The following is a 22344-nucleotide window of genomic DNA, read 5'->3' as shown; positions in this document are numbered from 1 at the left end:
ACACTTTATTTACCTGGCCAGCTTGTCTTGGAAGTGCCTGGTGGTGGCAGCTTTCTGTCCCACCTTGCTGGAGGAGAAGTGGGGATTTCCGGGGGAAGTGGAACTCCTCAGTGACTTCAATGCTTGTGGGCTTAATGGGTCATTTCCTGGCCTGACTCAGCAGCCAGGCAGGGCTCCATACCCTAGACACTTAGCACAGCCAAGTTTATTCTTTAACCTGCTGTACAGTATGTGTGTATTAATGTCTTTGTGACTGTCTGTTTGTGTTTTAATAGCTCAGCTTTCACAGCTGACAGGCATAGGAAAAGAAAACTTTTGGAAAACTCGTCAATAAACAGCAAGTTATTAAAAGTAAATGTAAGTAATTACAGTTTATTCAAATATAAGAATTGGTTGAGATCTAGTCACTGCTTTATTACAACTTTAATATTAACGTTGCCCTTTATAAACTTTCCTAAGTGTATGCCTTGGGTTTAGAATATTTTACAAAATGTTTGCCACTTGTACTGATGGTTCTTGACGTGGCTGAATACCCTAGTGAGCCCATCTGTCAGAACCTTTCTTCCCTGAGGATCACTACTGTATGCTTCTGCCTTCGCAAGCATTTGTTCTTAACGGCTACTCACATACCCTATTACTACGTTTCTATAGGATCCGGAGATCCTTGCCTTCTTCTGATACATGCAGGCCTCTAGCGCAGAATCTGTGGGTCCGAAGTTTTGGTATTTTATTTCTTAGGACTTCATTAACACAACTTCACCAGTAAAAGAATATGCCGTCTCATTCTGGTAACCATCTGTTACAGATATATGAGCCATTCGTGGATTGGCAAAACTTAAGAAAATCACTAAATATTTTGAAATATACTAATAATTTTGCCCCGTCATGCAAAACCTCTCTGCTGTCATGCTAGCTATGGGTAGACACACACTTAATTAAAGTGTTATGATTGTGTGGAAGAAAGAGCTGAAGTGCTCTCTGGCCATCTGAATAATGGGCAGAGATGCTTTGAGTTGGATTGGTAGATTCACTTCCCAGATATGTTGCATTTGTAGCATTAATCAGCAAACCAAGCCTTAGTCTTTAAGGGAAATTCAGGTAGTTTTTTTAAGATTGATATCCCAATGCTAGGAAAACACATATTTAGTCATTTATGCATGGCTTAGAGTTAAAAGTTTGGAGACAGAAATACAAATAGAATCTTATAAAGGCATTAATTCTTAAACTTTATTTTAAGGTTCTTCCTAGTTTTTGCACTATGTACTGCGTGGTACCTATTAATGCTGATTTCCTCATAAGCTTCCATAAAATACTCCCATTTAGAACAATCCCAGGATCAGAAACAACCTTCTAAAAATATCCAGACACTTACACAGAGAGTAGAAAGAGAGTTTGAAATATTAATTGGACAAAAAAGTACCAATTCCAAATTGGCTTGATGCTAGAGTTTCAAATATAGGCCTTTGCTTTGGTGTTTGAAGTAGTTGGCCTTCTCTTGGCATTACTGATGACCTCTTCTTGTCCTATTTTATAGGGAAGCACCACTGCCATTTGTGCCACAGGGCTTCGGAATTTGGGGAACACGTGTTTCATGAATGCCATTCTTCAGTCTCTCAGGTAATGTTACAGTCAGAGCTTAAGTAGCTAATGTTAGTTTGTGGAGGAATGGTGAGAGCAAAGGCTCTGGGATCAGATCTGTCTCTGCCACTGGCTCTAGTCATACTGCTTGGGGCAAGTTACCTCAATTCCCTGTGCCTTAGTTTTCACATTAGTAAAATTGGGGATAATAGTTCTACCTCACAGGGTAGTTGAGACGATTGAATAATGTAATTTGTATAAAGTGCTCATTAGAGCAGTGCCTAGCAGTAAATAACTGTTAGCTGTTATTATTTATTTCCTATTGCTTCTTGAATAAGCTAGGGAAGACGCCAGCAACCTTTTCCGTAAAAGCCAGATTAAATAAATATTTTTGATCTTTGCGTGCCTCGTACAGTCTCTCACATATTCTTCTCCCCTCTCCCCACCCACTGCCCTTTTTAAACAACTCTTTAAAAGTGTAACAGCTCACTGGCCAAGGGCCAGCTACGGTGTGTGGGCTGTAGTTTGCAGATCCCTGGGCTGCAGGGAACCTTGTTCAAAGAATTTATTTCAATCATTAGTTGAGTCTTAAGTGTGGTCATGAGATTGGATGTTTAGAAGATCTTCAGAATGTAAGATAAGCAGTAAAAATAAAATGGCCAACAAGGCTGACCCAAGTTATATAGAATAAATTATTTTGAAAGTTGTCTACTTTTAGATTCTAATGAGGCATCAAAGGCCAGAATGAATTATTTTCCCAAGGCCCCGCCAAGGCTAATAAGGAGCAGAAGCCATATTGATCTCTCCTTAAAGGTATTGGCAGCTTATCCAGTTTTGCTCAAAGAAGAAATTTTAGTCACTGCTGAATTCTCCTTGTTACTCTGTATAGTGTATCTAAACAATATGGTTCATAGATTGTTTTTATTTGAGGAATATATTGAGCACCTGGAAACAAGCACCTGAGAATGAAGAAATGGTGACAACCTATAGATGGTGGGGGGAGGGGAAGGATTCTTTGGACAGAGATTTTGCTTTAAGATCTTTGTTCATTTCTACAAAGTCATCTATTTTTACTGGGGTTTTTTTTGGAATAAGAGGAAAACTTAATTTAAAAAACTGCAGTGCAAGCGATTACATTGAGTACGATTTAAATGAGAAATTGAAAGATAACATTTTCAAAATTTATATGCAGGTTTCATAGAACTTCCTTTACAGTCCTAATAAATTAAAAAAATAATTTTCTCCCCTTCCTTTTAAAATAGTAACATTGAGCAGTTTTGCTGTTATTTCAAAGAGCTGCCCGCTGTGGAGTTAAGGAATGGGAAGACAGCAGGAAGGCGAACGTACCACACGCGGAGCCAGGGGGACAACAATGTGTGAGTTCTAAGAATGTGTCCTTTCTGGCTTTGCTCTACAAAACACATGACTCTTACTGGTGGTTTCCATTGCATTATGTGAGTTTATAGGCACATACATTTTTAAAAACTCTTCTTCTGAAAATTCTGTTTAAGTACCTACCTGGTAATCTTAATAATTGTTGGAATTCTTTTATTTGTATTTACGTAACAAGATAAATTTAGCACTCTGTTTATTGAATCTTTGTGAATCTGGACATTCTAAAAGTTGACATCTATATATAAAATGCTGTTCTAGGTGTAGACCAGCATGAATATCATTAGTCTTTGTGAATTGATTTGTCTGATAGTGTTAAGTAAACCTGTCCTGGGTAGTAAAATTAATTTGTAGTCATCAGATTAATTACAGGGCAATACAGTCATTTGTTAATTGATATGGAGAGGGAAAAAACTGGTTAAGTGATTGAGTATTCACATTCAGTGCAACCATGCTCTAACTGGGGTTTAGAAGATCTATCATATTATCATGATTGTAAGGAGCACATTTTTTCATATCTTAGCATTACTGAAGTCGGGTTGTGATTTATAATCTCTGTATATTTTAATGTAATGTTTTCCCTGCTTGCCCATCTCCTCTTCCACATACCCCATCCCCACACATTCCGAAAATCCATCTTATAATCTGACACTGTCCTGCCTAGGTGGCTGAGGGAGAATAGGACAGAACATATTCAAATAGTGTGCAGTCTGATTAGAGCCAAAATATGGGGAAACTTTAAAGCCAGGCATTGGAGCAGTGATGGAATGACATCACGAAAAGTAGTGTTTAGAGAGTTTACTTTGATAGCAGCATGAGCTAGAAAATGCCTGCATTCAAGGAGGCTTCACACTTTATAGTAATCGAGTTAGAGTGGATAGCAGTGAAATGAAGAGGGGGGGAAACACATAAGTGCACAAAACTTAAGGGAAGAATTAGTAGTACTTCATGCATTCATGTTATTTAGGGTTTAGTTACAAACTGTAGAAAATGCTTCTGGCCATCTTAGGCAGAAAAGGAATTTGTTGAAAGTCTGTTGGTGCAGTGTGCTAACCCTTACTGGATGGGTAGAAAGTTAGATCTGAATTTTGAGCATCCAGGGTACAGCCTTAGTCACCTGAGGACATCACTGCTTCTGTTGCCCAGTGCAATGCCAGTCCCCACCGCTGGCACTGCTGGAGTTGGGTGCTGGGTGGATGCTGTTGTCATTGCGGCCCCTGCATTCTGGACGATGCTCTTTGCCACCAGAAAGGATTTGGCACTGCCCCAGCTTCTTTGTGTCACTAACTCCTGCTTAAAGTAGGCAGAACCCAGGCCATACACCCTACTCCTGGCTGCAAGGGGGAGCTAAGAAAGCAAATATCTGGCCTTTCCAGCTTCCATGGTAGGAGGCAGGCTCTAACTCTCATCAGGGCTCTTAAGGTGGGGAATTCCTGAAACATAGGAAGAGGGTTCAGGTACTAAGAAATAAAAAATATGATTTGTATCCCAGAGAGCTACTGGATAATAGGGGTTGGGAAAGAAGATGCTGAGGATTCTCTGAGATGTCAGTGAGGCAACCGTGAGTATGGTGGTTGTGTTGACAGAGACAGTCATTGAATTGAGGAGGTGTATCGGTTTAGCAGCGTACATAGAATACCAACATTAGCAGTGACTTAAATAGCCACCATTTATTTTCTCATGTAAAAGTTGGGAGTTATCCATCTCGGGCTGTTTCAGTCATTGGGCTCCTAGTTTTTTGTTCCACCAACCGTAGGTGGGGGCTCTCAGCCGCATAGTCCAAGATGGCGCTGGAAACCAGCATTTCATCCCCATTCCTCCTAGAAGGAAGAAGGAAGGGGCTCATAAGGACTGCTCTTTCTCTCTAAGGAAGTTTCTCAGAAGTTGGGCACACCTAGTTTTTTATTCCAAGAGTTCATGTGCCAAGAAAAGAATGGAAGTTCTATTCCTGTGGAAGAAGAGGAAAACATACTGGGGGACAATAGGGAGAGTACAGAGAGAAGGTTTACTACACACTGAGTTTGAAGTGACAAGAGGACATCCAGTGGAAAATTTTGTTGGAAACTGGAGAAACCCGAGTAAAAGCAGTTATGAGAAAATCTGGATTTGGATTTTCGAAAGTCATTGGTATAGAGCTTAGTGTTGAAGCTTTGTGGCCAGATGAACTCTCTGAGGCCGACGTGAGCAGATGGGCACACACTGAGGTCTGGGAAGTGCTCCTGGTGAGAGACGAGAAGGAGCAATAAAAGAGATGGAGAAAGAGAGTCTATTACTTGTTTCGGGTTTTGTAAAATGGACATTCTCACGTAATTTGGTTTATATCTTACCCGTTACTTTATTGTGCAAGTATGGCAGTACTTTGGCTCAGAGTTCGCCGTGTGGTTAAAAAACTGGTTTTGTCACTAATGACTGCTATTTACATAGGTTTTTGAGATGCTCTTACTTAACTGTCAGACTCAGCTTAAAAGAGACTAAACCCTTTTTATGTTTTCGTTTTTTATTTATTATGAATTTTATGTAATTGGACATTATGCATTGAAATAGTAGTCTCACTAATGATAAGGGTATCATCGTCCCTTCCTCTTTTCCAGGTCTTTGGTGGAAGAGTTTAGAAAGACACTCTGTGCTTTGTGGCAAGGTAGCCAAACTGCATTTAGCCCAGAGTCCTTATTTTATGTTGTTTGGAAGATTATGCCGAATTTTAGGTAAGTGTTATTTAATAAGGATATTTAAAACATTAATCTTTGTCTTTACATTGTTCCTGAAATGATTTCCAATGTGGGAATATTCTAAATAATAAAGACTGGTTTTGCTTTTTTTTTTTTTTTTTTAAAGGAGAACAGAAGTTAGATATATCTGACTAGCACTAGACAAATGTTTGTTTAAATAATAGATGTTAGAAATGTCTTTAAGAAAGAGTAGGATATTTTATTGTTATAAAAAACAAAGCTCTTATAAATAATGTGCTCTAGGAAAACATACTGGACAAAATTTCCTTGATTCTTTCAAAATCTTATAAAGAATAATTACCATCATACATTGTCTTATTATTTCAGCTGAAAAAATCTAAATGTAATTCGTAGAAATCTGTCGTACTGTATTCACTGTTCTGGTCTGGGTTCTGAAGGGCTTAGACGACTGTGGTCAAGTCCATGGGGACTCACTTTCCAGAACATAGCTGGGCCCCATCCTATTGAGGCTGCAGTCACTGTATGCTCCGTGCTTGCTCTCCAGCCAGCCCTGCTGGCAAAGGATGCTCCCTCTTCTATGTTAGTCACCCCTGGAGGGATTCAGGTGATACTGTGTTTCCCCGGACATAGGACTTAGCCGGACCATCAACTCTAATACGTCTTTTGGATCAAAAATTAATACAAGACCCAGTCTTATTTTAATATAAGACCGGTCTTATTATATTTTAGTATAATATTTTAATATAAGACCGGGTCTTATATTAACAAAACCAGCATTCTCTAGTAAAACTTAGCATGCATCATGCTCTATTGTCTTAATAGTGGTTTAGAAATGTTTGCAGTATAGAGAAAAGTTTAAAAGGTAACAACTTCAAAGAACTGTAAATTGTTGTGAGTGACTGTTGTTATCCCAGATCTTTGTTTTGAAGGAAACTTCTTTTATATATGTTATTTAAATCTCCTCTCAGGAGAGACTAATTTTATAAGGATTTTAGGATTTCCACTGATCAGGTTTGGACTTAATATAAAATTTCAAACATAATCACCTAGTTAGAGATTGAATCTGTATGTTTTATTATTATGTAAAAAAATATTTATTGAATGCCTACTACTGTGTGTCCCCGAAAATAAGACCAGGTCTTATATTAATTTTTGCTCCAAAAGATGCATTAGGGCTTATGTTCAGGGGATGTCATTCTGAAAAATCATGCTAGGGCTTATTTTCCAGTCAGGTCTTATTTTCGGGGAAACAGCATGTGCCTTGCACTTTAGATCTTTTATATCTGATCTTTAGTAAAGAATACAACAAAATTCCTCTCCAGGTAGGAAGTGTTAGCCCCATTTTAAATAAGAGCAACTTGTTCAATCTAATACATATAGTAGATGATATGACCAGTATTAGAACCCAAGTTTCTGTGGGGTTGGTTAGTGATAGATACATTCACCATAATGTGTCCATGTGCCTGAATGAGGCCCACCCACTAACTTTTTACTCTTCTGCTTGGTCTCCATGGTGACTGAGGTCCCTCTTAACTGGGGATTTAGAAACAGTATGCAACTTTTATTCAATATGGTTCTACTTTTCCTGTAAATCTGCCAGTCTCTCTGCCTTTTCTAGTTTATGTAGTGCAACTGTGAGCGTGATTTAGTTTTTAGCTGCTCAATTTTACACATTCTAATATTCCTCCTGATAAAGGGAAAGAACTTTTGGAAAAGGTAACCAAGTTGAGGAATTTGACATGGAGTTTCCAGGGGGATTCATAATACACATGAACTCTTAAATTTCCTTCATGACTGATGAGAATAGGACACCTGTCTATTCTTGGCAAGGCTTTCTCTTAATTCTGTAATAATTGAGATTGTTCCCCATTTTCATGTAATGAAAACATAATTTTCTCTTGGTTGGATCCAGATCTTGAGTTACGTTATGGATACGACCCAGTGTGAGGCAAGGAGGTGGGACTTCTTTTAGGTTTGCAGGGTCTTAAACATTCCTATGCGGAAGTGCAACGAGTCTTGAATTATGTTTCCATTATATTTATAATCCCAAACTAAGTTTTTTGTAAAGTTTAGAAAGCCCATTGTCTTAGATTAACATATGACAGTGTCTAAGGAGTTTGATATCTTGTAATGAAGTATGAGGACTACGAAATACAAACTTGCATGTAGAAGTAGGAACAACTTTCATTTATTAAATCAATATTCTCTATGTAGGCAACAGCTTTGGATATAGAAACCATCAAAGCTATTCTTTTTTCTTTTCCCACTCAAATCAAGAGCCAGTTACCCAGCAGGGAAATAGTTCTTGGAGTTTAACCTTCTCAACATACATACAGTAGTTTCCTCTTATCTGAGGTTCACTTTCTGTGGTTTCAGTTATCCACAGTCAGCTGTGATCTGAAAATATTAAATGAAAAACTCCAGAAACGAGCAATTTATAAGTTTTAAATTGTACACCATTCTGAGTAGCGTGATGAAATCTTACCCCGCCCCGCTCTGTCCCGCTGGGATGTAGATTGTCTCTTTGTCCAGCATCTCCATGCGCTACTTTATCACCAGTAAAGTATGTATAGGAAAAAGCATAGCATGTGTAGGGTTTGGCAGTATTCGCAATTTCAGGCACTCACTGGGGGTCCTGGACCATGTCCCCTGGGGATAAAGGGGGAGTACTCTAACTACTTGGCCATACTTTTATGGCTTCTCAGTATGCCCAGTTTTTCCTGTCCTTTTCTATTTCATAAAAATACCTTAAAGTTTATTTTTTTAAATAGGCAAAATACAGATGATTCGAAATACAGATGATTCAAAAGATAAAAAAAAGGATATGCAATGAAAGTTTTTTCTTTTACTCTGTTCCCCAGCAGTTCATTTTGTTTTCTGGAAACACCATAATTACTAGATTATTGTGTATCCTTTCAGTGATATTCTGTATGTGTGTTTACAAGAGTGTGTGTGTGTGTGTGTGTGTGTGTGTGTGAGCTTTTTAACATAAATGGTACATACCTTTTTTCCTACTTTGAGATGATCGATATTAGTATATAAATAGCTTTCTTAGTCCATTTTATGGCTGCATAAACTTCTCCTTTGTGGTTGTATCATAATTTGTGTAAGAATCTCCTACCAATGATTGTACAGATTGTTTCTCATCTTTTGCTGCAGTGGACAGTCTCATATATACATATGCCTGTATCTAAAAGAGGAATTACCAGCTCAAAAGAGACTTGACTTTCGTAGTTTTGATAGTCTCTTCTGCTAGCTTTTGCTTTCTTTAACGTGCTTTCATCTTATTGCCTCCATATCTTTGTTTGTTGTGTGCTTCCTGACTACAGTATTTGTCTTGTGGTCCCATCTCCTTTTTTAGGACCCAGCTTAATGCTAACACTCTCCAGGAGTCTCTTGATAATTTAAATCAGGTCTAGTATTTATTCCCTTACTTCCCGTATCACTTATGTACTATTTCTACTTTAATGTATAACTTGATTTAATATGTTTGTCTTGACTTCCCCAGAGTTTTATTTAGTTTTTTAAAAAATTAGTTCTTGTTGTAATTAACATTTAAAGATGGTGGGTGAGTAAATTACTTATACATTATTCTTATATTTGCTAACTATTCTACCTGGCTTTGTAGAATGTATAAAAAATCTTTGTATACAATAAATGAGTGTTTGCATGTGATATTTTAATTAAAAATAATCTTTATAGGTTTTTGTAAATAGAGAACTTTAAAAAATACTATACAGTTGATATTTTATATTTAAACAATATTCTTGTAACTAGGAATTTTGCTATTGTAGCTTTTCGTGTGTGTGTGTGTGTGTAAACAAAATACCATTTTTGAAATTTTCATTTTCTGGTATTTTTGTCTTGAAGAAACTCATCCATGATTGGTGCCACATACTGGATAGAAATAGCTACACTTAACTGATTTTGGTTTTGTAGATAATTTGGACAAAACAATAATTTAGAATTCTTTTATGAATATTAAAGATACTATAATGTGAACAGAACTTGAAATTCTAGTATGTCCTAGGGATTTTAGAAGTTTGTTCTAGAATGATAAAATTTGATTCTATAGAGGCAGATCCTATTCTGATTGGTCTTTGCCATTTTTCTCATTATGCACTGGTACCGTGTCTCCCTGAAAATAAGACCAGCTCTTATATTAATTTTTGCTCTACAAGATGCATTAGGGCTTATGATCAGGGGATGTCATCCTGAAAAATCATGCGAGGGCTTATTTTCAGGGAAACACGGTGCTGCTAAAATACAACGAATCGTCAGTAATGTACAGGTGTAATCACTCACCATGGTGCATTGGGGTGTCACCCAAGGACTTGTGTGTGTCTGCTTGATTTTTGGGATTGTCTGCTTTTCACTCTCAAGCCAGGAGCAAAGTAATATTTTCTGTGGTCATTCTTTATTAGAGCATTCCTTTGTTTTTTAGGATTTGGGTAAATAGGGCTTTTTTGTCTCATCATGCCAAAGACTGTTGTGAAGAGCCAGTTGCCCCATGTTCCCGTACGTTGTACTTCAGCAGCGCCCCTCTTTCCCAGTCCCCTCGTTCAGAAGGGTTGACTCATGATCTTTTAGACCTTTTGTATTTGTAGTGTGCTCTCCAGTGATTATTTTTCACAGCATCTTTAGGACAGGTTTTCTATAGGCATTAAGGAGAAGGAGGTAATCTTTAACGTCACAAACAGTGTTAAAATTGGAGCCACTGTTCTTTTCCTCTGTTTTCTCTTCTATCTTAATACTGGCCTGTCACAGAGATAACTGTTGGTTCTTCATCCATTTCCTCACTGACGCACAAATACCTGTTTGGTTGACATCGCTGAAATAACTTGTATACAAAACAAAAACACTGCACCCAAATATGAGCAGTGTTTCCTTAATGTGATTACCAAACAAGAGAAACCTAACTTGACTGCAGAGGAAACTCTGAAGCCCAGATTGTAAAATTGGGAAATAATTGAAAAGATAACTGAAGTTTGTTGAATTTAACATACTAAATAATACTTATTAAGACCTTCAGATAAGTCAATAAGAGATTTTATTTAAATGTTTAAAAATGGAATAGTAAATGTCTCTTTAGTCAGAATCAGAAAATTTTCTCAGTCTTAGAAGAGACTGTTTTCTGGTAAAGATCACATATTGAAGCAGAAACCCATAAGTTTATAAAATAGCTGAGTATTCCATGATCTCGTGTAGGTGAAAAGTGTGTTTCTAATGGTAAAGGAAACATTAGAAAATAATATATTTTGATATAAGAAAAGAGAATCATGGTGTGGTTGGAAACATTCATTAATGTACATTGGGAAGATTGTTTTTTAGAAAGTGATAGATATGTGTTTGATGAAAATGCAAATCAGCATCACTATACGGTACTAGTTACCCATTTTAGAAACATGGTTAGATATCAGATTATTTTGGTGAGAGAATGAAACTTTTTTATATGTGATAAATTTTCAGATATGGCCTAAAATACTAATACTGTCTTTCAATCATGAAAAAAAAAAAGGATGTTGTGTGGAAAAAGTTTACAGCACCTCCTTAGATACATAAAGGAACTACAACTTTGAATACTGTTGACTGTGAATTTTAACATTTTTATTCATATAAATCTTATGAAGAAATACTTGAATATGTATTAATATTTAGTTGTTAAATAGTCCAGAAAAAGTTATAGTGTAATGCTGAAGTGACTTCTGATTTAAGTTCCATTGATTAGGCAGATTGTTTTCATAATTTATAGTATCCAGGAAAAATTTCAGGAAAGGAGGGAAAATATACTATATTGAGGGAAACTGGTTGAAAGAAATTTTGTTTATGGAACCATTTCCTGGAAAAGTGGTGGAAGTTTTGACTCAAGACCAGGCCCCAAAAAATTGAGATTTAGAGGACAGATTAAAGAGACCCTTCCATGCTGGCAAAATGTAGGCAGAAGTCTTCTCTATCCATAGTTTTATGAAAGTACTTTATATTTCATTGCTTGGTTTATTTTATCTACATAAACCTCTATGACCTCCCAACTGTACCAGCTTCATTTTTAGTCAGCCCTCATTTCTGTTTACTTGTCATTGATCTGTATTACTGTAAGAATTCAATGTAATTTCCTGTCTGAATTATAATGTAAAAAGTAACATTAAGACAATGTTGCTCTATATATTCAAGTTTTAGGATAGAGAATACTTGTGTATGAGTCAATTTAAAAGTATTTTTAAAATGTCCTTTGAATCAGAGGTTAGGATGCAAGTACAGAATATTAGACATCTTTAACTTTTAGATAATTTTTCTTTCCCTGTCAGCCAGTATTTAAAAAGTAGTATCTTCCAATCTAAAAAATTAGTTCTAAATTCCTTATTTCATATAGTGATGGTTTAGACCTAGTTTTCTGCCGAGTTTATGTGAAATTTTAACACTGGAGCCTCTTCTGCAGGGGCCAGTGGGATAGTGGGAAGATGCAGTCTACCCAGGAGACATGGTTACTGTCCCATCTCTGTTACTCTGTTGTAGGACGTTAGGCAAATCACACACACCCCTTTTTTTGCCCCCTCAATTCTCCTCATCTCTGAAATGAGGTCAGTTGAGATCACTGCAAGTCCAGTTCTAATATTCTGTATTTTCTAACTTGTTTTTAAGTAGAATTTTTTCTTGAGAAATGTTATGTGTAAAACATGGAGCAAGTGGGGATGACGAATCAGGGAGCCCAGCTGTGCTGAGCGCTGGGCTGCGGCCCTTCCCTGTGCTTTTCCCTCCCTGCCTGTTTGGCTGGGCAGGCGGGGCCTCTCCAGTGACAGACTTGTTTCTCTGTGTTTCAAGGGGTTATCAGCAGCAGGACGCCCATGAATTCATGCGCTACCTTTTGGACCACCTGCACTTGGAGCTCCAGGGCGGTTTCAACGGTGTTTCCCGCTCAGCAATTCTGCAGGAGAATTCTACTCTGTCTGCAAGTAACAAGTGTTGCATGTAAGAGTTAGTTTCTTTTCGTCTTTCTGGTGAACCTCAGACATTTCTGTTGGTGTTTTTGTTTGTTAGATTTATAATGGAAGGGGGGAGTTTTCCTGGCCCTTTGATGAAACGTTTATGCACTTGAACTTTGTGACTAACTGGACTGGCACGTCCCTCCTTCTTCCAGACCAGAGGCATCTTGTATTTGCATCTTGGTATAGTTCTGATTGTTATTTGGTATAGATTATTTTAAAAGTTAAAAAAAAAAAAGAAAATATGTGTACAATTTAGCGTTTAGAATTTTTCCTCTATACTGAATAATGCAAGGGAGACAATTTTCATATACTAAGATAATTATATTTATTCACTAAAAGCAAAGGCTTAACATAGTTTGAATGTGAATTTTCTAAAGCTTCATTTTGGACTTGAATTTTCCTAAAGTATATCTGTTTGAAACTGAGGCATTTGTAAGTTCTCAAATTATTTCTTACCTCTCTATATGAAAAACACAATCCTTTGGATTGCTTTTCCAAGTACTAATACCCCAAAATATACTTTGAGATTCGAGCATTTATTTTGCTTGAGGCAGGGATACTTTACTGATATTTCAGCCTGGATTCTGTCTGGTTAATAATAGTCTCCTTTTGTTCAAATTTTTGAAAAGTTTTGTGTTGACCTAGGCAGCAAAGGGATTTATAAGATGACCTCCTCAAAGAAAGGAGTAGGTATTATATAGGGGTTGCTGTAGTATTATTGCCTCACAGTCCACAAATCTGACTTAGTAAGATAGGTCTTTTCAATGACAAAACAGTCTCCTAGCTAATCTGGCTGTTAACAGAGAAGGGTAACCAGTATGAATTGTCATACTTCTCAAAATGTTTCGCCTTCCAGATCCTAGTTGCTATGATTCCAATTAGAATCCAATACAGAAAGGGAAGGACCTGTGACCTGGTAGAATTGTTCGTGTTGCTAGCACCAAATTAAAAATAGTATTAAATGAAAAATTCTGTTTTTTATTTTGACTTGATTAGTATCCTTTTCTCAGAGACAGAAATTATAAAAGAAGAACTACATTGAGTTAAAATGTATGGCTTTTTAATAAAGTGGTTTCTATTTAAATTAAAGGCAGCATTGTATGTGAACATCAACATGAAAGGATCATAGTCCCTTTATTTTTAGTAGATATTTTTGGGGTGTGTCCTTTGTTTATGACACAGATATTAAACTTAAAACCTGAAGTGGCCTTATTTTCTACAGTTTCCAGTATCTCTTCCCTTTATGTTTAATTTCTAAACAAAAGCCATATTCCTTATGAAGAACTTTTTTAAAAAAAATGATAAAGCTGCAATATACTTATTTTGCCAGTAAAGGAAGAAAACTTGAAATAATAGAATGGGTCAGATAGGTTTTGTCTGTCTCATTGCAGTAGGGTGAGTTTGTAGCAGTTTAGAAAATATGGTTCAGTGTGTTACTAGTAGTATTATTGATTGCAAGTGACAGAAATCACCTTGCTTTGCTATTAGCATAAAAGCCTTTACTGGCTTAAATTAACTGCGTAAGTGCACAAAGGGTGACATATAGGTGTTCATTGTACTATTAACGATAGCAAAATATTGAAACCATCTCAGTATCTATTAATATTATATTGATTAAGGGAAGGAGTATAGAGTTAGAGTAACTGCTCAGGCCACACCAGCTGTGTGACCTTGGGCCGAGTTATCTAACCTTTTGGACTTCAGCTTCCCTGGTCTGTGAGTGGGGATAACTGTACCTACCTCAGAGAGCTGTTGTGCAGATTAATTGATTTAATAAGTGGGAAGGACTTAGAAAGGAGCTTGGCATGGAGTGAGTGCTGTGTAATAGAGACCTTGCTAATTCTCTCACTGGTGCACTTTCTCAGCTGTTCTTGTGTCCATTCTGTGGTACGCCTTGCAGCTGTCAGAAATAGTGAGGTACGTGTGCAAAATATATATTCAGGGGAAAAAATAAAAGCAAAAGGCAGGTATGATCCTAATTATTATGCTAACAAAAAAGCCCTTAACATATTTTAAGGGCTTTCTCTTTGGTAAGCACTTGTCTAAAAGCACTTTTTGGTAAGCACTTGTCTACATAAGTCATTTCATCTTCACACCAGGCCTGTGAGGCAGTCCTGTTTTACATTCGATGAAGCTGAGGCAGAGAGGTTCAACAATATTAGGATAACTGGTTTTTATTGTTCTTAAAGTGGTGTATTCTTGATCTTCACAAAGGAATTATTTACAGTACCATTTTAAGTGAGCTTTTTAAAAGGCTTGTTGACAGTAACGTTCAGCACTTCAATGGTGAAGTCATACCTCCATCAGTAATTACTAAATATGTATTAAAATTCTCACTTCTTTTTCCCCAAATATGACAGATGACCATCTGAAAAATCTAAATCTGTTGGCGATTAAGGTTGTTATTCAAAGTAAAGTAATGGAGATGCCTTGCAAAGATTCAAATATAAGACATTTCTCTCTTTTCTGAGGGATATATTTGGGGGAAAGGGGTTCTACTGAGGGGTTCTCATGCACGTGATGAGACTGTTAGAAATGGTAAATGTCAGCGTTAGTTACTTTTGGAGAAAGTAGTGGATTGGAAGAGAGCCTTGGGGGAGGCCAGTCAATGGTTTTAAACCTTTTATTTGCATCTATATAGTTTTGAAATTTTTGAATTGTTTCGTAATTTAAATAAATATAAATGATATACATTCCCCCAAAGGGAGTCACCTATGGGAGCTCTTACAGATTTATTTTAGTTTTTTACTGAAGTGTTTTCCTATGTGGTGATTTTCTTTAGAAATGGTGCATCTACGGTTGTCACGGCTATATTCGGAGGTATTCTTCAAAATGAGGTTAACTGCCTCATATGTGGGACAGAATCTAGAAAGTTTGATCCATTCCTAGGTAAGACATATTTGGTATGTTGATATGATACTGGATAAAAATAATAATTTTAATGTTTCCTTTGAAAATTAAGACAGTAGAGATAAATTATTAAAAATATTCAGATTCTGAACTTACGTTTTGAGTGTGGTTATATGACTTTAACAGCTGTTTTCCTATTTCCTTTTAAGACCTTTCATTAGATATTCCAAGTCAGTTCAGAAATAAGCGTTCTAAGAATCAAGAAAATGGACCGGTTTGTTCATTACGAGGTAAGATACTAAATTAATGTTCTAGAATTCTTTTTTCCCCTTCTGAAATAGCTGAATAGATTTATAAGCTCCATCTATATGTGCTATGTTATTAATCATTTTAATGAATTCGTGTTAAAATTTAAAAGTCAATCCTGAATGTCTTTTCCTGCCCCCCCCCCCAAATTCTAATAAGAATGCCTGCCACAGATGTGAGGTCAAGCATAAAATATTTCTTACCTTTTCTGTTTTTAATACTGGTTTTAAAAGTGAAAGTCTATAACAAAACTTTTTCTGACCTAATGAAATAGAATTTATTCTGTAGCTATCCCACTAGTATCCATAGGAAGACAGAACACTAAGCCAAGTTTCCTATCAGCCTGCCTTTCTTGAGACTGTCCAGGAGAAGAACGGATGACACAGGTTAGGTGGTTGATCGGTGCTACAAACAAGAAAAGTGGCAAATGGACACGATACATTTGAAACAAATATTTGTAACATGTATGAAAAAGAGTGGGCAAAGTCTAAAAATGAGGAAAAATGCAAATGATCAATTTAACATCAGAAAAAGTACATCTCGCTTATATTCAAGAAAGTTTAAGTAAAGCAAAATTGGTCAAAATGATATAGATAAGGTCCATTGTTAGTGAAAGGTTTGGAAAGTGGGCACTCTCATATATTGGTGTTAGGAGTATAAATTGGTACAGTTGTTTTTGGAGGGTGGCGGTCACCGTTTTTAATAGGCATTTCCTTAAGCATAGTAATTTCAGTTGCAAATGTGGACAGTAACGTGTAAAAGATGTTCATTAAAGCATTCTTTGTTACTGCAAAAAATCATAAACAATTTATATGCCCATCAGTAGGGCATTGGTTTAATAAATTGTATTATGTAGCAATTAAGAAAGATAAAGTTGATCAATAGCCAGGCCACAGAAAGATAACTACAAAATATTGTGGAGTAAAACACTATCTGCAGAAGTATGTATATAGAATGAATCCATTTGTGTAAGATAAAAAATATATGTGCATTAAAATTCCTAGTAGTATACACCGTCTGTTCACTGTAATTATCTTAAGGGAATAGGAGTCAGGAAGAAATGGAATTGTGACTTTATTTTTCATGCTCTTTTATATCGTTTGAATTTTTTAACCTATTGTGTCACCTTTATAATTAGGTATTTGTTTTGGGGTAGTAAAACAAAATGTGGATTAATTTATGCATACCTCCCAATTACTGCTTTGCTAAATTAAATTTATGTAGTACATAAAGATCTAATAACTTCAACAAACCAGTTCTATTCCCTGCTCTCCATAGGGATGCTATTTTAGTTAACATAATGTGGAAGGCTGACACTTGTGAAATATATGCCTTTAAACCTTTGAGAATCTTAGGAGTTTCAAAAACCACGATGGTATATTTTTTTTCCTATGAAATAAAACAAAATAGAAATGAAAATTTTAAGCAGCTTCCTCAGTTCCTTAATGAGAGATGTGAAGGTCATTAGAGAACAACAAAACGTTGCTCAGCTACGAATGCCTGGTGGGTAGTCGTCTACTCACCGGCCATGTGATGCATTCACTTCCATGTATGAGCTTTGAGGCGAAATTCATATTCATGCTGTTGCAAAATATTAAACTGTAGTATATACACTTCAGGATCAGACTTTTCAAGTAGTTAAAATGGCAGTTTCCAAATCTTTGAATGTCAAGGATATGCTGTATCTAGGTCATCTTCCTTTTAAACATGTTTTTGTGCGTATATGTTTCCATAATGGTTTTCCTTATCACTGAGGACAATTCTTTGTATGCTCATTGTAGAATTTGGGGAAAATTCAAAAGAGTGCAAAGAGTTAAGTAAATATCCGTTACAAGCCTATTGTCCAGAAATACCATGGATAAGGATATTTTTGTTTAAAAACTGATTTAAAAGCTGTTTTATAAAAGGGCAGCAGTTGAAACTTCAGAATTACTGTGGGTTGTCTTTAACACATAGAAACCATTACAAACAAGCATTAGGTTTTCAGGAAAGCTTAAGAAGCTTTTTAAAACCCACATGGAGATGACATAGTGATGACGGGTAGTGGGGGTAGTTCTCAGCTGATTCAGCGAGGGCGTGTAATGTTGCTTCTCTATGACGATAGCACTCCCTAGAAGCTGCCCATGGGCACACCAGTCTTCTGACCTGATGCAGCTGTGACAGCGAAGCTGCGTAATTGTCTGGGGTACAGCAGCAGTTGTGGGGCTCCTGAGCCTGTCTCAGTCACGGGGAGACGTGTGAGAATACAAAGAGGGCCCCTCCAGGCAGGTGGGCTAGCATTTTTGAGTATTTGCAAAACCAGGCTCAGCTTGTATTGCTCGTTCATGAATCATCTAATAGGTCTTTTCATTCCAGTTTGGTTTATTACATGGCCTCACATGAAAAGGAGGGAACTCTGCCCTATCTTGTGCATAAATCGGCCATGGGACCACTTTGTGGTCACCCTATAAGCTTAGGACTTTCAAAGAGGTAGCGAGAAAGAAAAATACAAGGGAAAAAAGGTTGGAAAGCAAGAAGATGCTGGGGGAAACTGAAAGAACTGCCTTTGCGTTGGGGAGAAGCTGAGGACGGAAGGCTGCCGGAGAAGGATTCCGTTTGCAGAAAAGCTGAGACAGGGCCGGGCGCTGCGGTTCTGAGACCTGCTTGTGGAAAGTGGGCCGGGCCCTCCACCTACAGGGAGGGCTGCCAGCGTGGCTGCAGAGGTGGCCACCCACCAGTGCCGTAGCCAGGGGAGAAACTGGAGAGCATTCCGGTATTTCTATGTACCTGTTTTACATTTTGGTCCCAAAACTACAAAATGAGTTGCTGTGCAATGTTAATACATTTCTTTCTGTCGGTAATTTCAACTCTTGTAAGGGTATCAAGTCCCTAAAATTAGAGGTTCTAAATAATTACCAAAGGAGACTTAACAATACTACCTACTAACTCATTAGCTACCCCCTCTGAATGACTGCATGTGTCCATATACCGGGGAGAGGCCCTTTCAGAAAGTGGTTAATGCAGGTTAAATGTAGGGAAAAAAAGCTTCCCTGCTTTCAAGTAGTTTCTGCTTCTCAGTGTTGTGTGGCCAGGGAGACATGGGAACAATGTCTTGCTGGTGAATCTTAAAACCACCTGAGATGGTGGTTTTAATGGGACGGAGAGAGTAACAGCATCTGAGAGCCATCATTGTTGCCTGACCTCTTATTTGTCTGGGAAAGTCTCAAGCAGGTATTCATTTTCACTTATTTAAAAAAAAATTTTGTGCTGGTAAAATATACATAATAAAATTCACCATGTTAATGATTTTTAAGTGTACAATTCAGCAGCATTCAGTAAACTCATTATGTAAATATCAATACTATTTCTAGAATTTTCTATCATCCAAAACAGAAACTGTACCAATTAATGACTCACCATTCCCCATCTCCCTTACCTCAGTAACTTCTATTCTACTTTCTATGAATTTGTTTATTCTAAGTACTTCATATAAGTGAAACCCTTTTGTAACAACTGGCTTATTACACTTAGCATAATGTCTTCCAAGGTTCATCCATGTTGTAGAATGGATCAGAATCGCCTTCCTTTTAAAGGATGAATAATATTCTGTTGTATGTGTATACCACATTTTGTTTAACCATTGATCTGTTGATAGACACTTGAGTTGCTTCTACCATTTAGCTATTGTGAATGCGACTGTGAACATTGGTAGACAAGTGTCTGTTTGAGTCCGTGCTTTCAGTTCTTTTGGGTATATACCTAGGAGTGGAATTGCTAACATAGTCATTCTATGTTTAACTTTATGAGGAAATGTCAAACTGTTTTCCACAGCGGCTGCACTATTTTACATTCCCACCAGCAGTGCATGAGATTTCTAATTCCTCCATGTTCTAGTTAACTAGAGTTATTTTCTGTTTTTTTTTTCATTTTAAAAAAAGTAATAGCCATCATAATGAATGTAAAGTGGTATCTCATTGTGGTTTTGATTTACAGTTCCTTATGGTTAATGAAGTTGACCATCTTTTCATATGCATATTGGCCATTTGTATATCTTCTCTGGAGAAATGTCTATTCAAATCCTTTGCCCATTTTTTAATCAGATAAACCATCCAAGTATTTTTTATTTATTAATATTCATAAATACAGCAGCTTCATTAGAGATTTCAGTTTGAATGTGGACTACTAGGAGAGTCTTTTTCATGTCAAGGTACAGGAAGCAGAGATCACTCCTGCACTGCTGTCAGTGATTTATTTTTATTGTTGAGCTGTAGGAGTTCTTTCTTTATTGTGGTCATTAATTCTTTTTTTTTTTTTAAGATTTTTTTTTTTTTTTTTTATTGGGCAAGGGGTACAGGACTTTATTGGGAAACAGTGTGTGCTTCCAGGACTTTTTTTCCAAGTCAAGTTGTTGTCCTTTCAGTCTTAGTTGTGGAGGGCGCAGCTCAGCGCCAGATCCAGTTGCCATTGCTAGTTGCAGGGGGCGGAGCCCACCATCCCTTGCGGGACTCGAGGAATTGAACTGGCAACCTTGTGTTGAGAGCCCACTGGACCATGTGGGAATCGAACTGGCAGCCTTCAGAGTTAGGAGAATAGAGCTCTAACCGCCTGAGCCACCGGCCCGGCCCTGTGGCTATTAATTCTTTATCAGAGACATGATTTGCAAATATTTTTCTCCCATTCTATGGTTTGTCTTTTCACTTTCTTGTTAGTGTCCTTTGATACACAAAAGTTTAAAAATTTTCGTGAGGTCTAGTTTATCTCATTTTTCTTTTGTTGACTGTGCTTTTGGTGTCATGTCAAAGAAATCATTGCCAAATCGAATGTCATGAAGCTTTTCCTGTATATTTTCTTCTAAGAGTTTCATGTCTTATGTTTCGGTCTTTGATCCATTTTGAGTTAGTTTTTATATATGGTATTAGGTAAAGGTCCATCTTCACTCTTTTGTGTGTGAATACCAATTTTTCCAGCACCGTTTGTTGAAAAGACTGCCCTTTCCCTATGGAGTGGTCCTGTTGCTCTGGTCAAAAGTCAATGGCCCGTACATTGGAGGGTTTATTTCTGGGCTCTCTATTCTGTTTCACTGACCTATGTGTCTGACTTTATGCCAGTGCTACATTGTTTTGATTACTGTAACTTTATGCTGTGTTTCCCCGAAAATGAGACCTGGCCGGACAATCAGCTCTAATGCGTCTTTTGGAGCAAAAATTAATATGAAATCTGGTCTTATTTTACTATAAGACCCGGTCTTATTTTACTATTAATTTTTGCTCCAAAAGATGCAGTAGAGCTGATTATCCGGTAGGTCTTATTTTCGGGGAAACATGGTAATAAGTTTTGAAATTAGAAAAGTGTTGTTGAGTCCTACAACTTGGTTCTTTTTTGTTCAGGATTGTTTTGGCTATTCGGGATTCTTTGAGATTCCATATGAATTTTAGAATGGGCTTTTCTGTTTCTAAAAAAGAAAATGCCATTGGGATATTGATAAAGATTGCATTGAATCTGTGGATGGCTATGGGTAGTATTGTCAAATTAATGTTTCCCAGTTCCTGAAATGGGATATCTTTCCATTTATTTATGTCTTTATATAAACTTCTTTCAGTAATGTTTTGTAGTTTTCAGTGTGCAATTCTTTTGTCTCCTTGGTTAAATGTATTACTAAGAATTTTATTCTTTTTGATGTGATTGTAAATGGAATTGTCTTAATTTCCTTTTTGGATTGTTCATTGTTACTTTATAGAAACAATGATTTTTTGTGTGTTGATTTTATATCCTGCAACTGCCAAATTCATTTATTAATACTAGAAGTTTTTTTTTTTTTTAATCCTTAGCATTTTCTACATTTATGCTTGTGTCATCTATGAACAGAAATGATTTTACTTTTTCATTTTCAATTTGGATGCCTTTTATTTTTTTCTTGCCTAATCGCTCCGGCTAAAACTTTCAATATACTATGTTGAAGTGGCGAAAGCAGCATCCTCGTCTTGTTCCTGATCTTAGGGTAAAAGCCTTTTTTTAGTTTTTGACCACTGAGTATGATGTTTGCTTTGGGATTTTCTTATATGAACTTGATTGTGTTGAAGAAGTTGCTTTCTTTTCCTAGTTTATTGAGTGTTTACATGCTGATTTTTAAATATGGAAAATTCTGTTTTTTTCCCCTATATCTAATCCCTCCCCCAACCCTAGCCCTAGGCAACAGCTTTTTACATGATGCAACAAATATGTGGTGATGACAGCTCCTATGAGTTGAGCTTCACAGCTTACAAACACCAAAATAATCAGTCTAGAGGGATTCCTAGTACCAGCCAGCCTGAGGTGTAGTCAGTGCTTTCTGTAGCTAAAAATGTGGAACTTGGGAGGCCCCTGAGGACAGCATCACTCTAAGTTTGGGTTAAGAATCTGAGACTTGCTTCAGGAAAAATAATGTTGAAACTGTGGCCTTTAGTCGGAACCATCCTTGACATAAAACAGGTTGGCAATGTTTTATATTCACGAGCGCTATTCGGACAAAGTTGAAGAGGGGTCACTGCCCACTGAAGGTTGGGAAAGCCTCAAAAAGAAAATAAGTG

At 36.9% G+C, this 22344-nt stretch overlaps 1 protein-coding gene across 5 annotated transcripts in view; it reads left to right on the top strand.

Annotated features, from left to right (window-relative positions):
- Window positions 1-22344, top strand: part of USP3 (ubiquitin specific peptidase 3) — a 79146-nt gene that overhangs the window by 42610 nt on the left and 14192 nt on the right. For all 5 annotated transcript variants that reach the window (XM_019755364.2, XM_074327606.1, XM_074327605.1 and 2 more), the window contains 7 exons: window positions 276-357; window positions 1535-1617; window positions 2841-2954; window positions 5562-5675; window positions 12480-12626; window positions 15426-15532; window positions 15703-15783. In XM_019755364.2, the coding sequence (XP_019610923.2) occupies window positions 276-357; window positions 1535-1617; window positions 2841-2954; window positions 5562-5675; window positions 12480-12626; window positions 15426-15532; window positions 15703-15783 (728 nt within the window). The remainder of the gene's footprint in view (window positions 1-275; window positions 358-1534; window positions 1618-2840; window positions 2955-5561; window positions 5676-12479; window positions 12627-15425; window positions 15533-15702; window positions 15784-22344) is intronic.

Source organism: Rhinolophus sinicus, linkage group LG03, assembly GCF_036562045.2.
Source record: "Rhinolophus sinicus isolate RSC01 linkage group LG03, ASM3656204v1, whole genome shotgun sequence".
Classification (NCBI taxonomy): domain Eukaryota; kingdom Metazoa; phylum Chordata; class Mammalia; order Chiroptera; family Rhinolophidae; genus Rhinolophus; species Rhinolophus sinicus.
The sequence above is the reverse complement of the archived record's forward strand: the minus strand, read 5'-3'. Positions and strand labels throughout refer to the sequence as shown.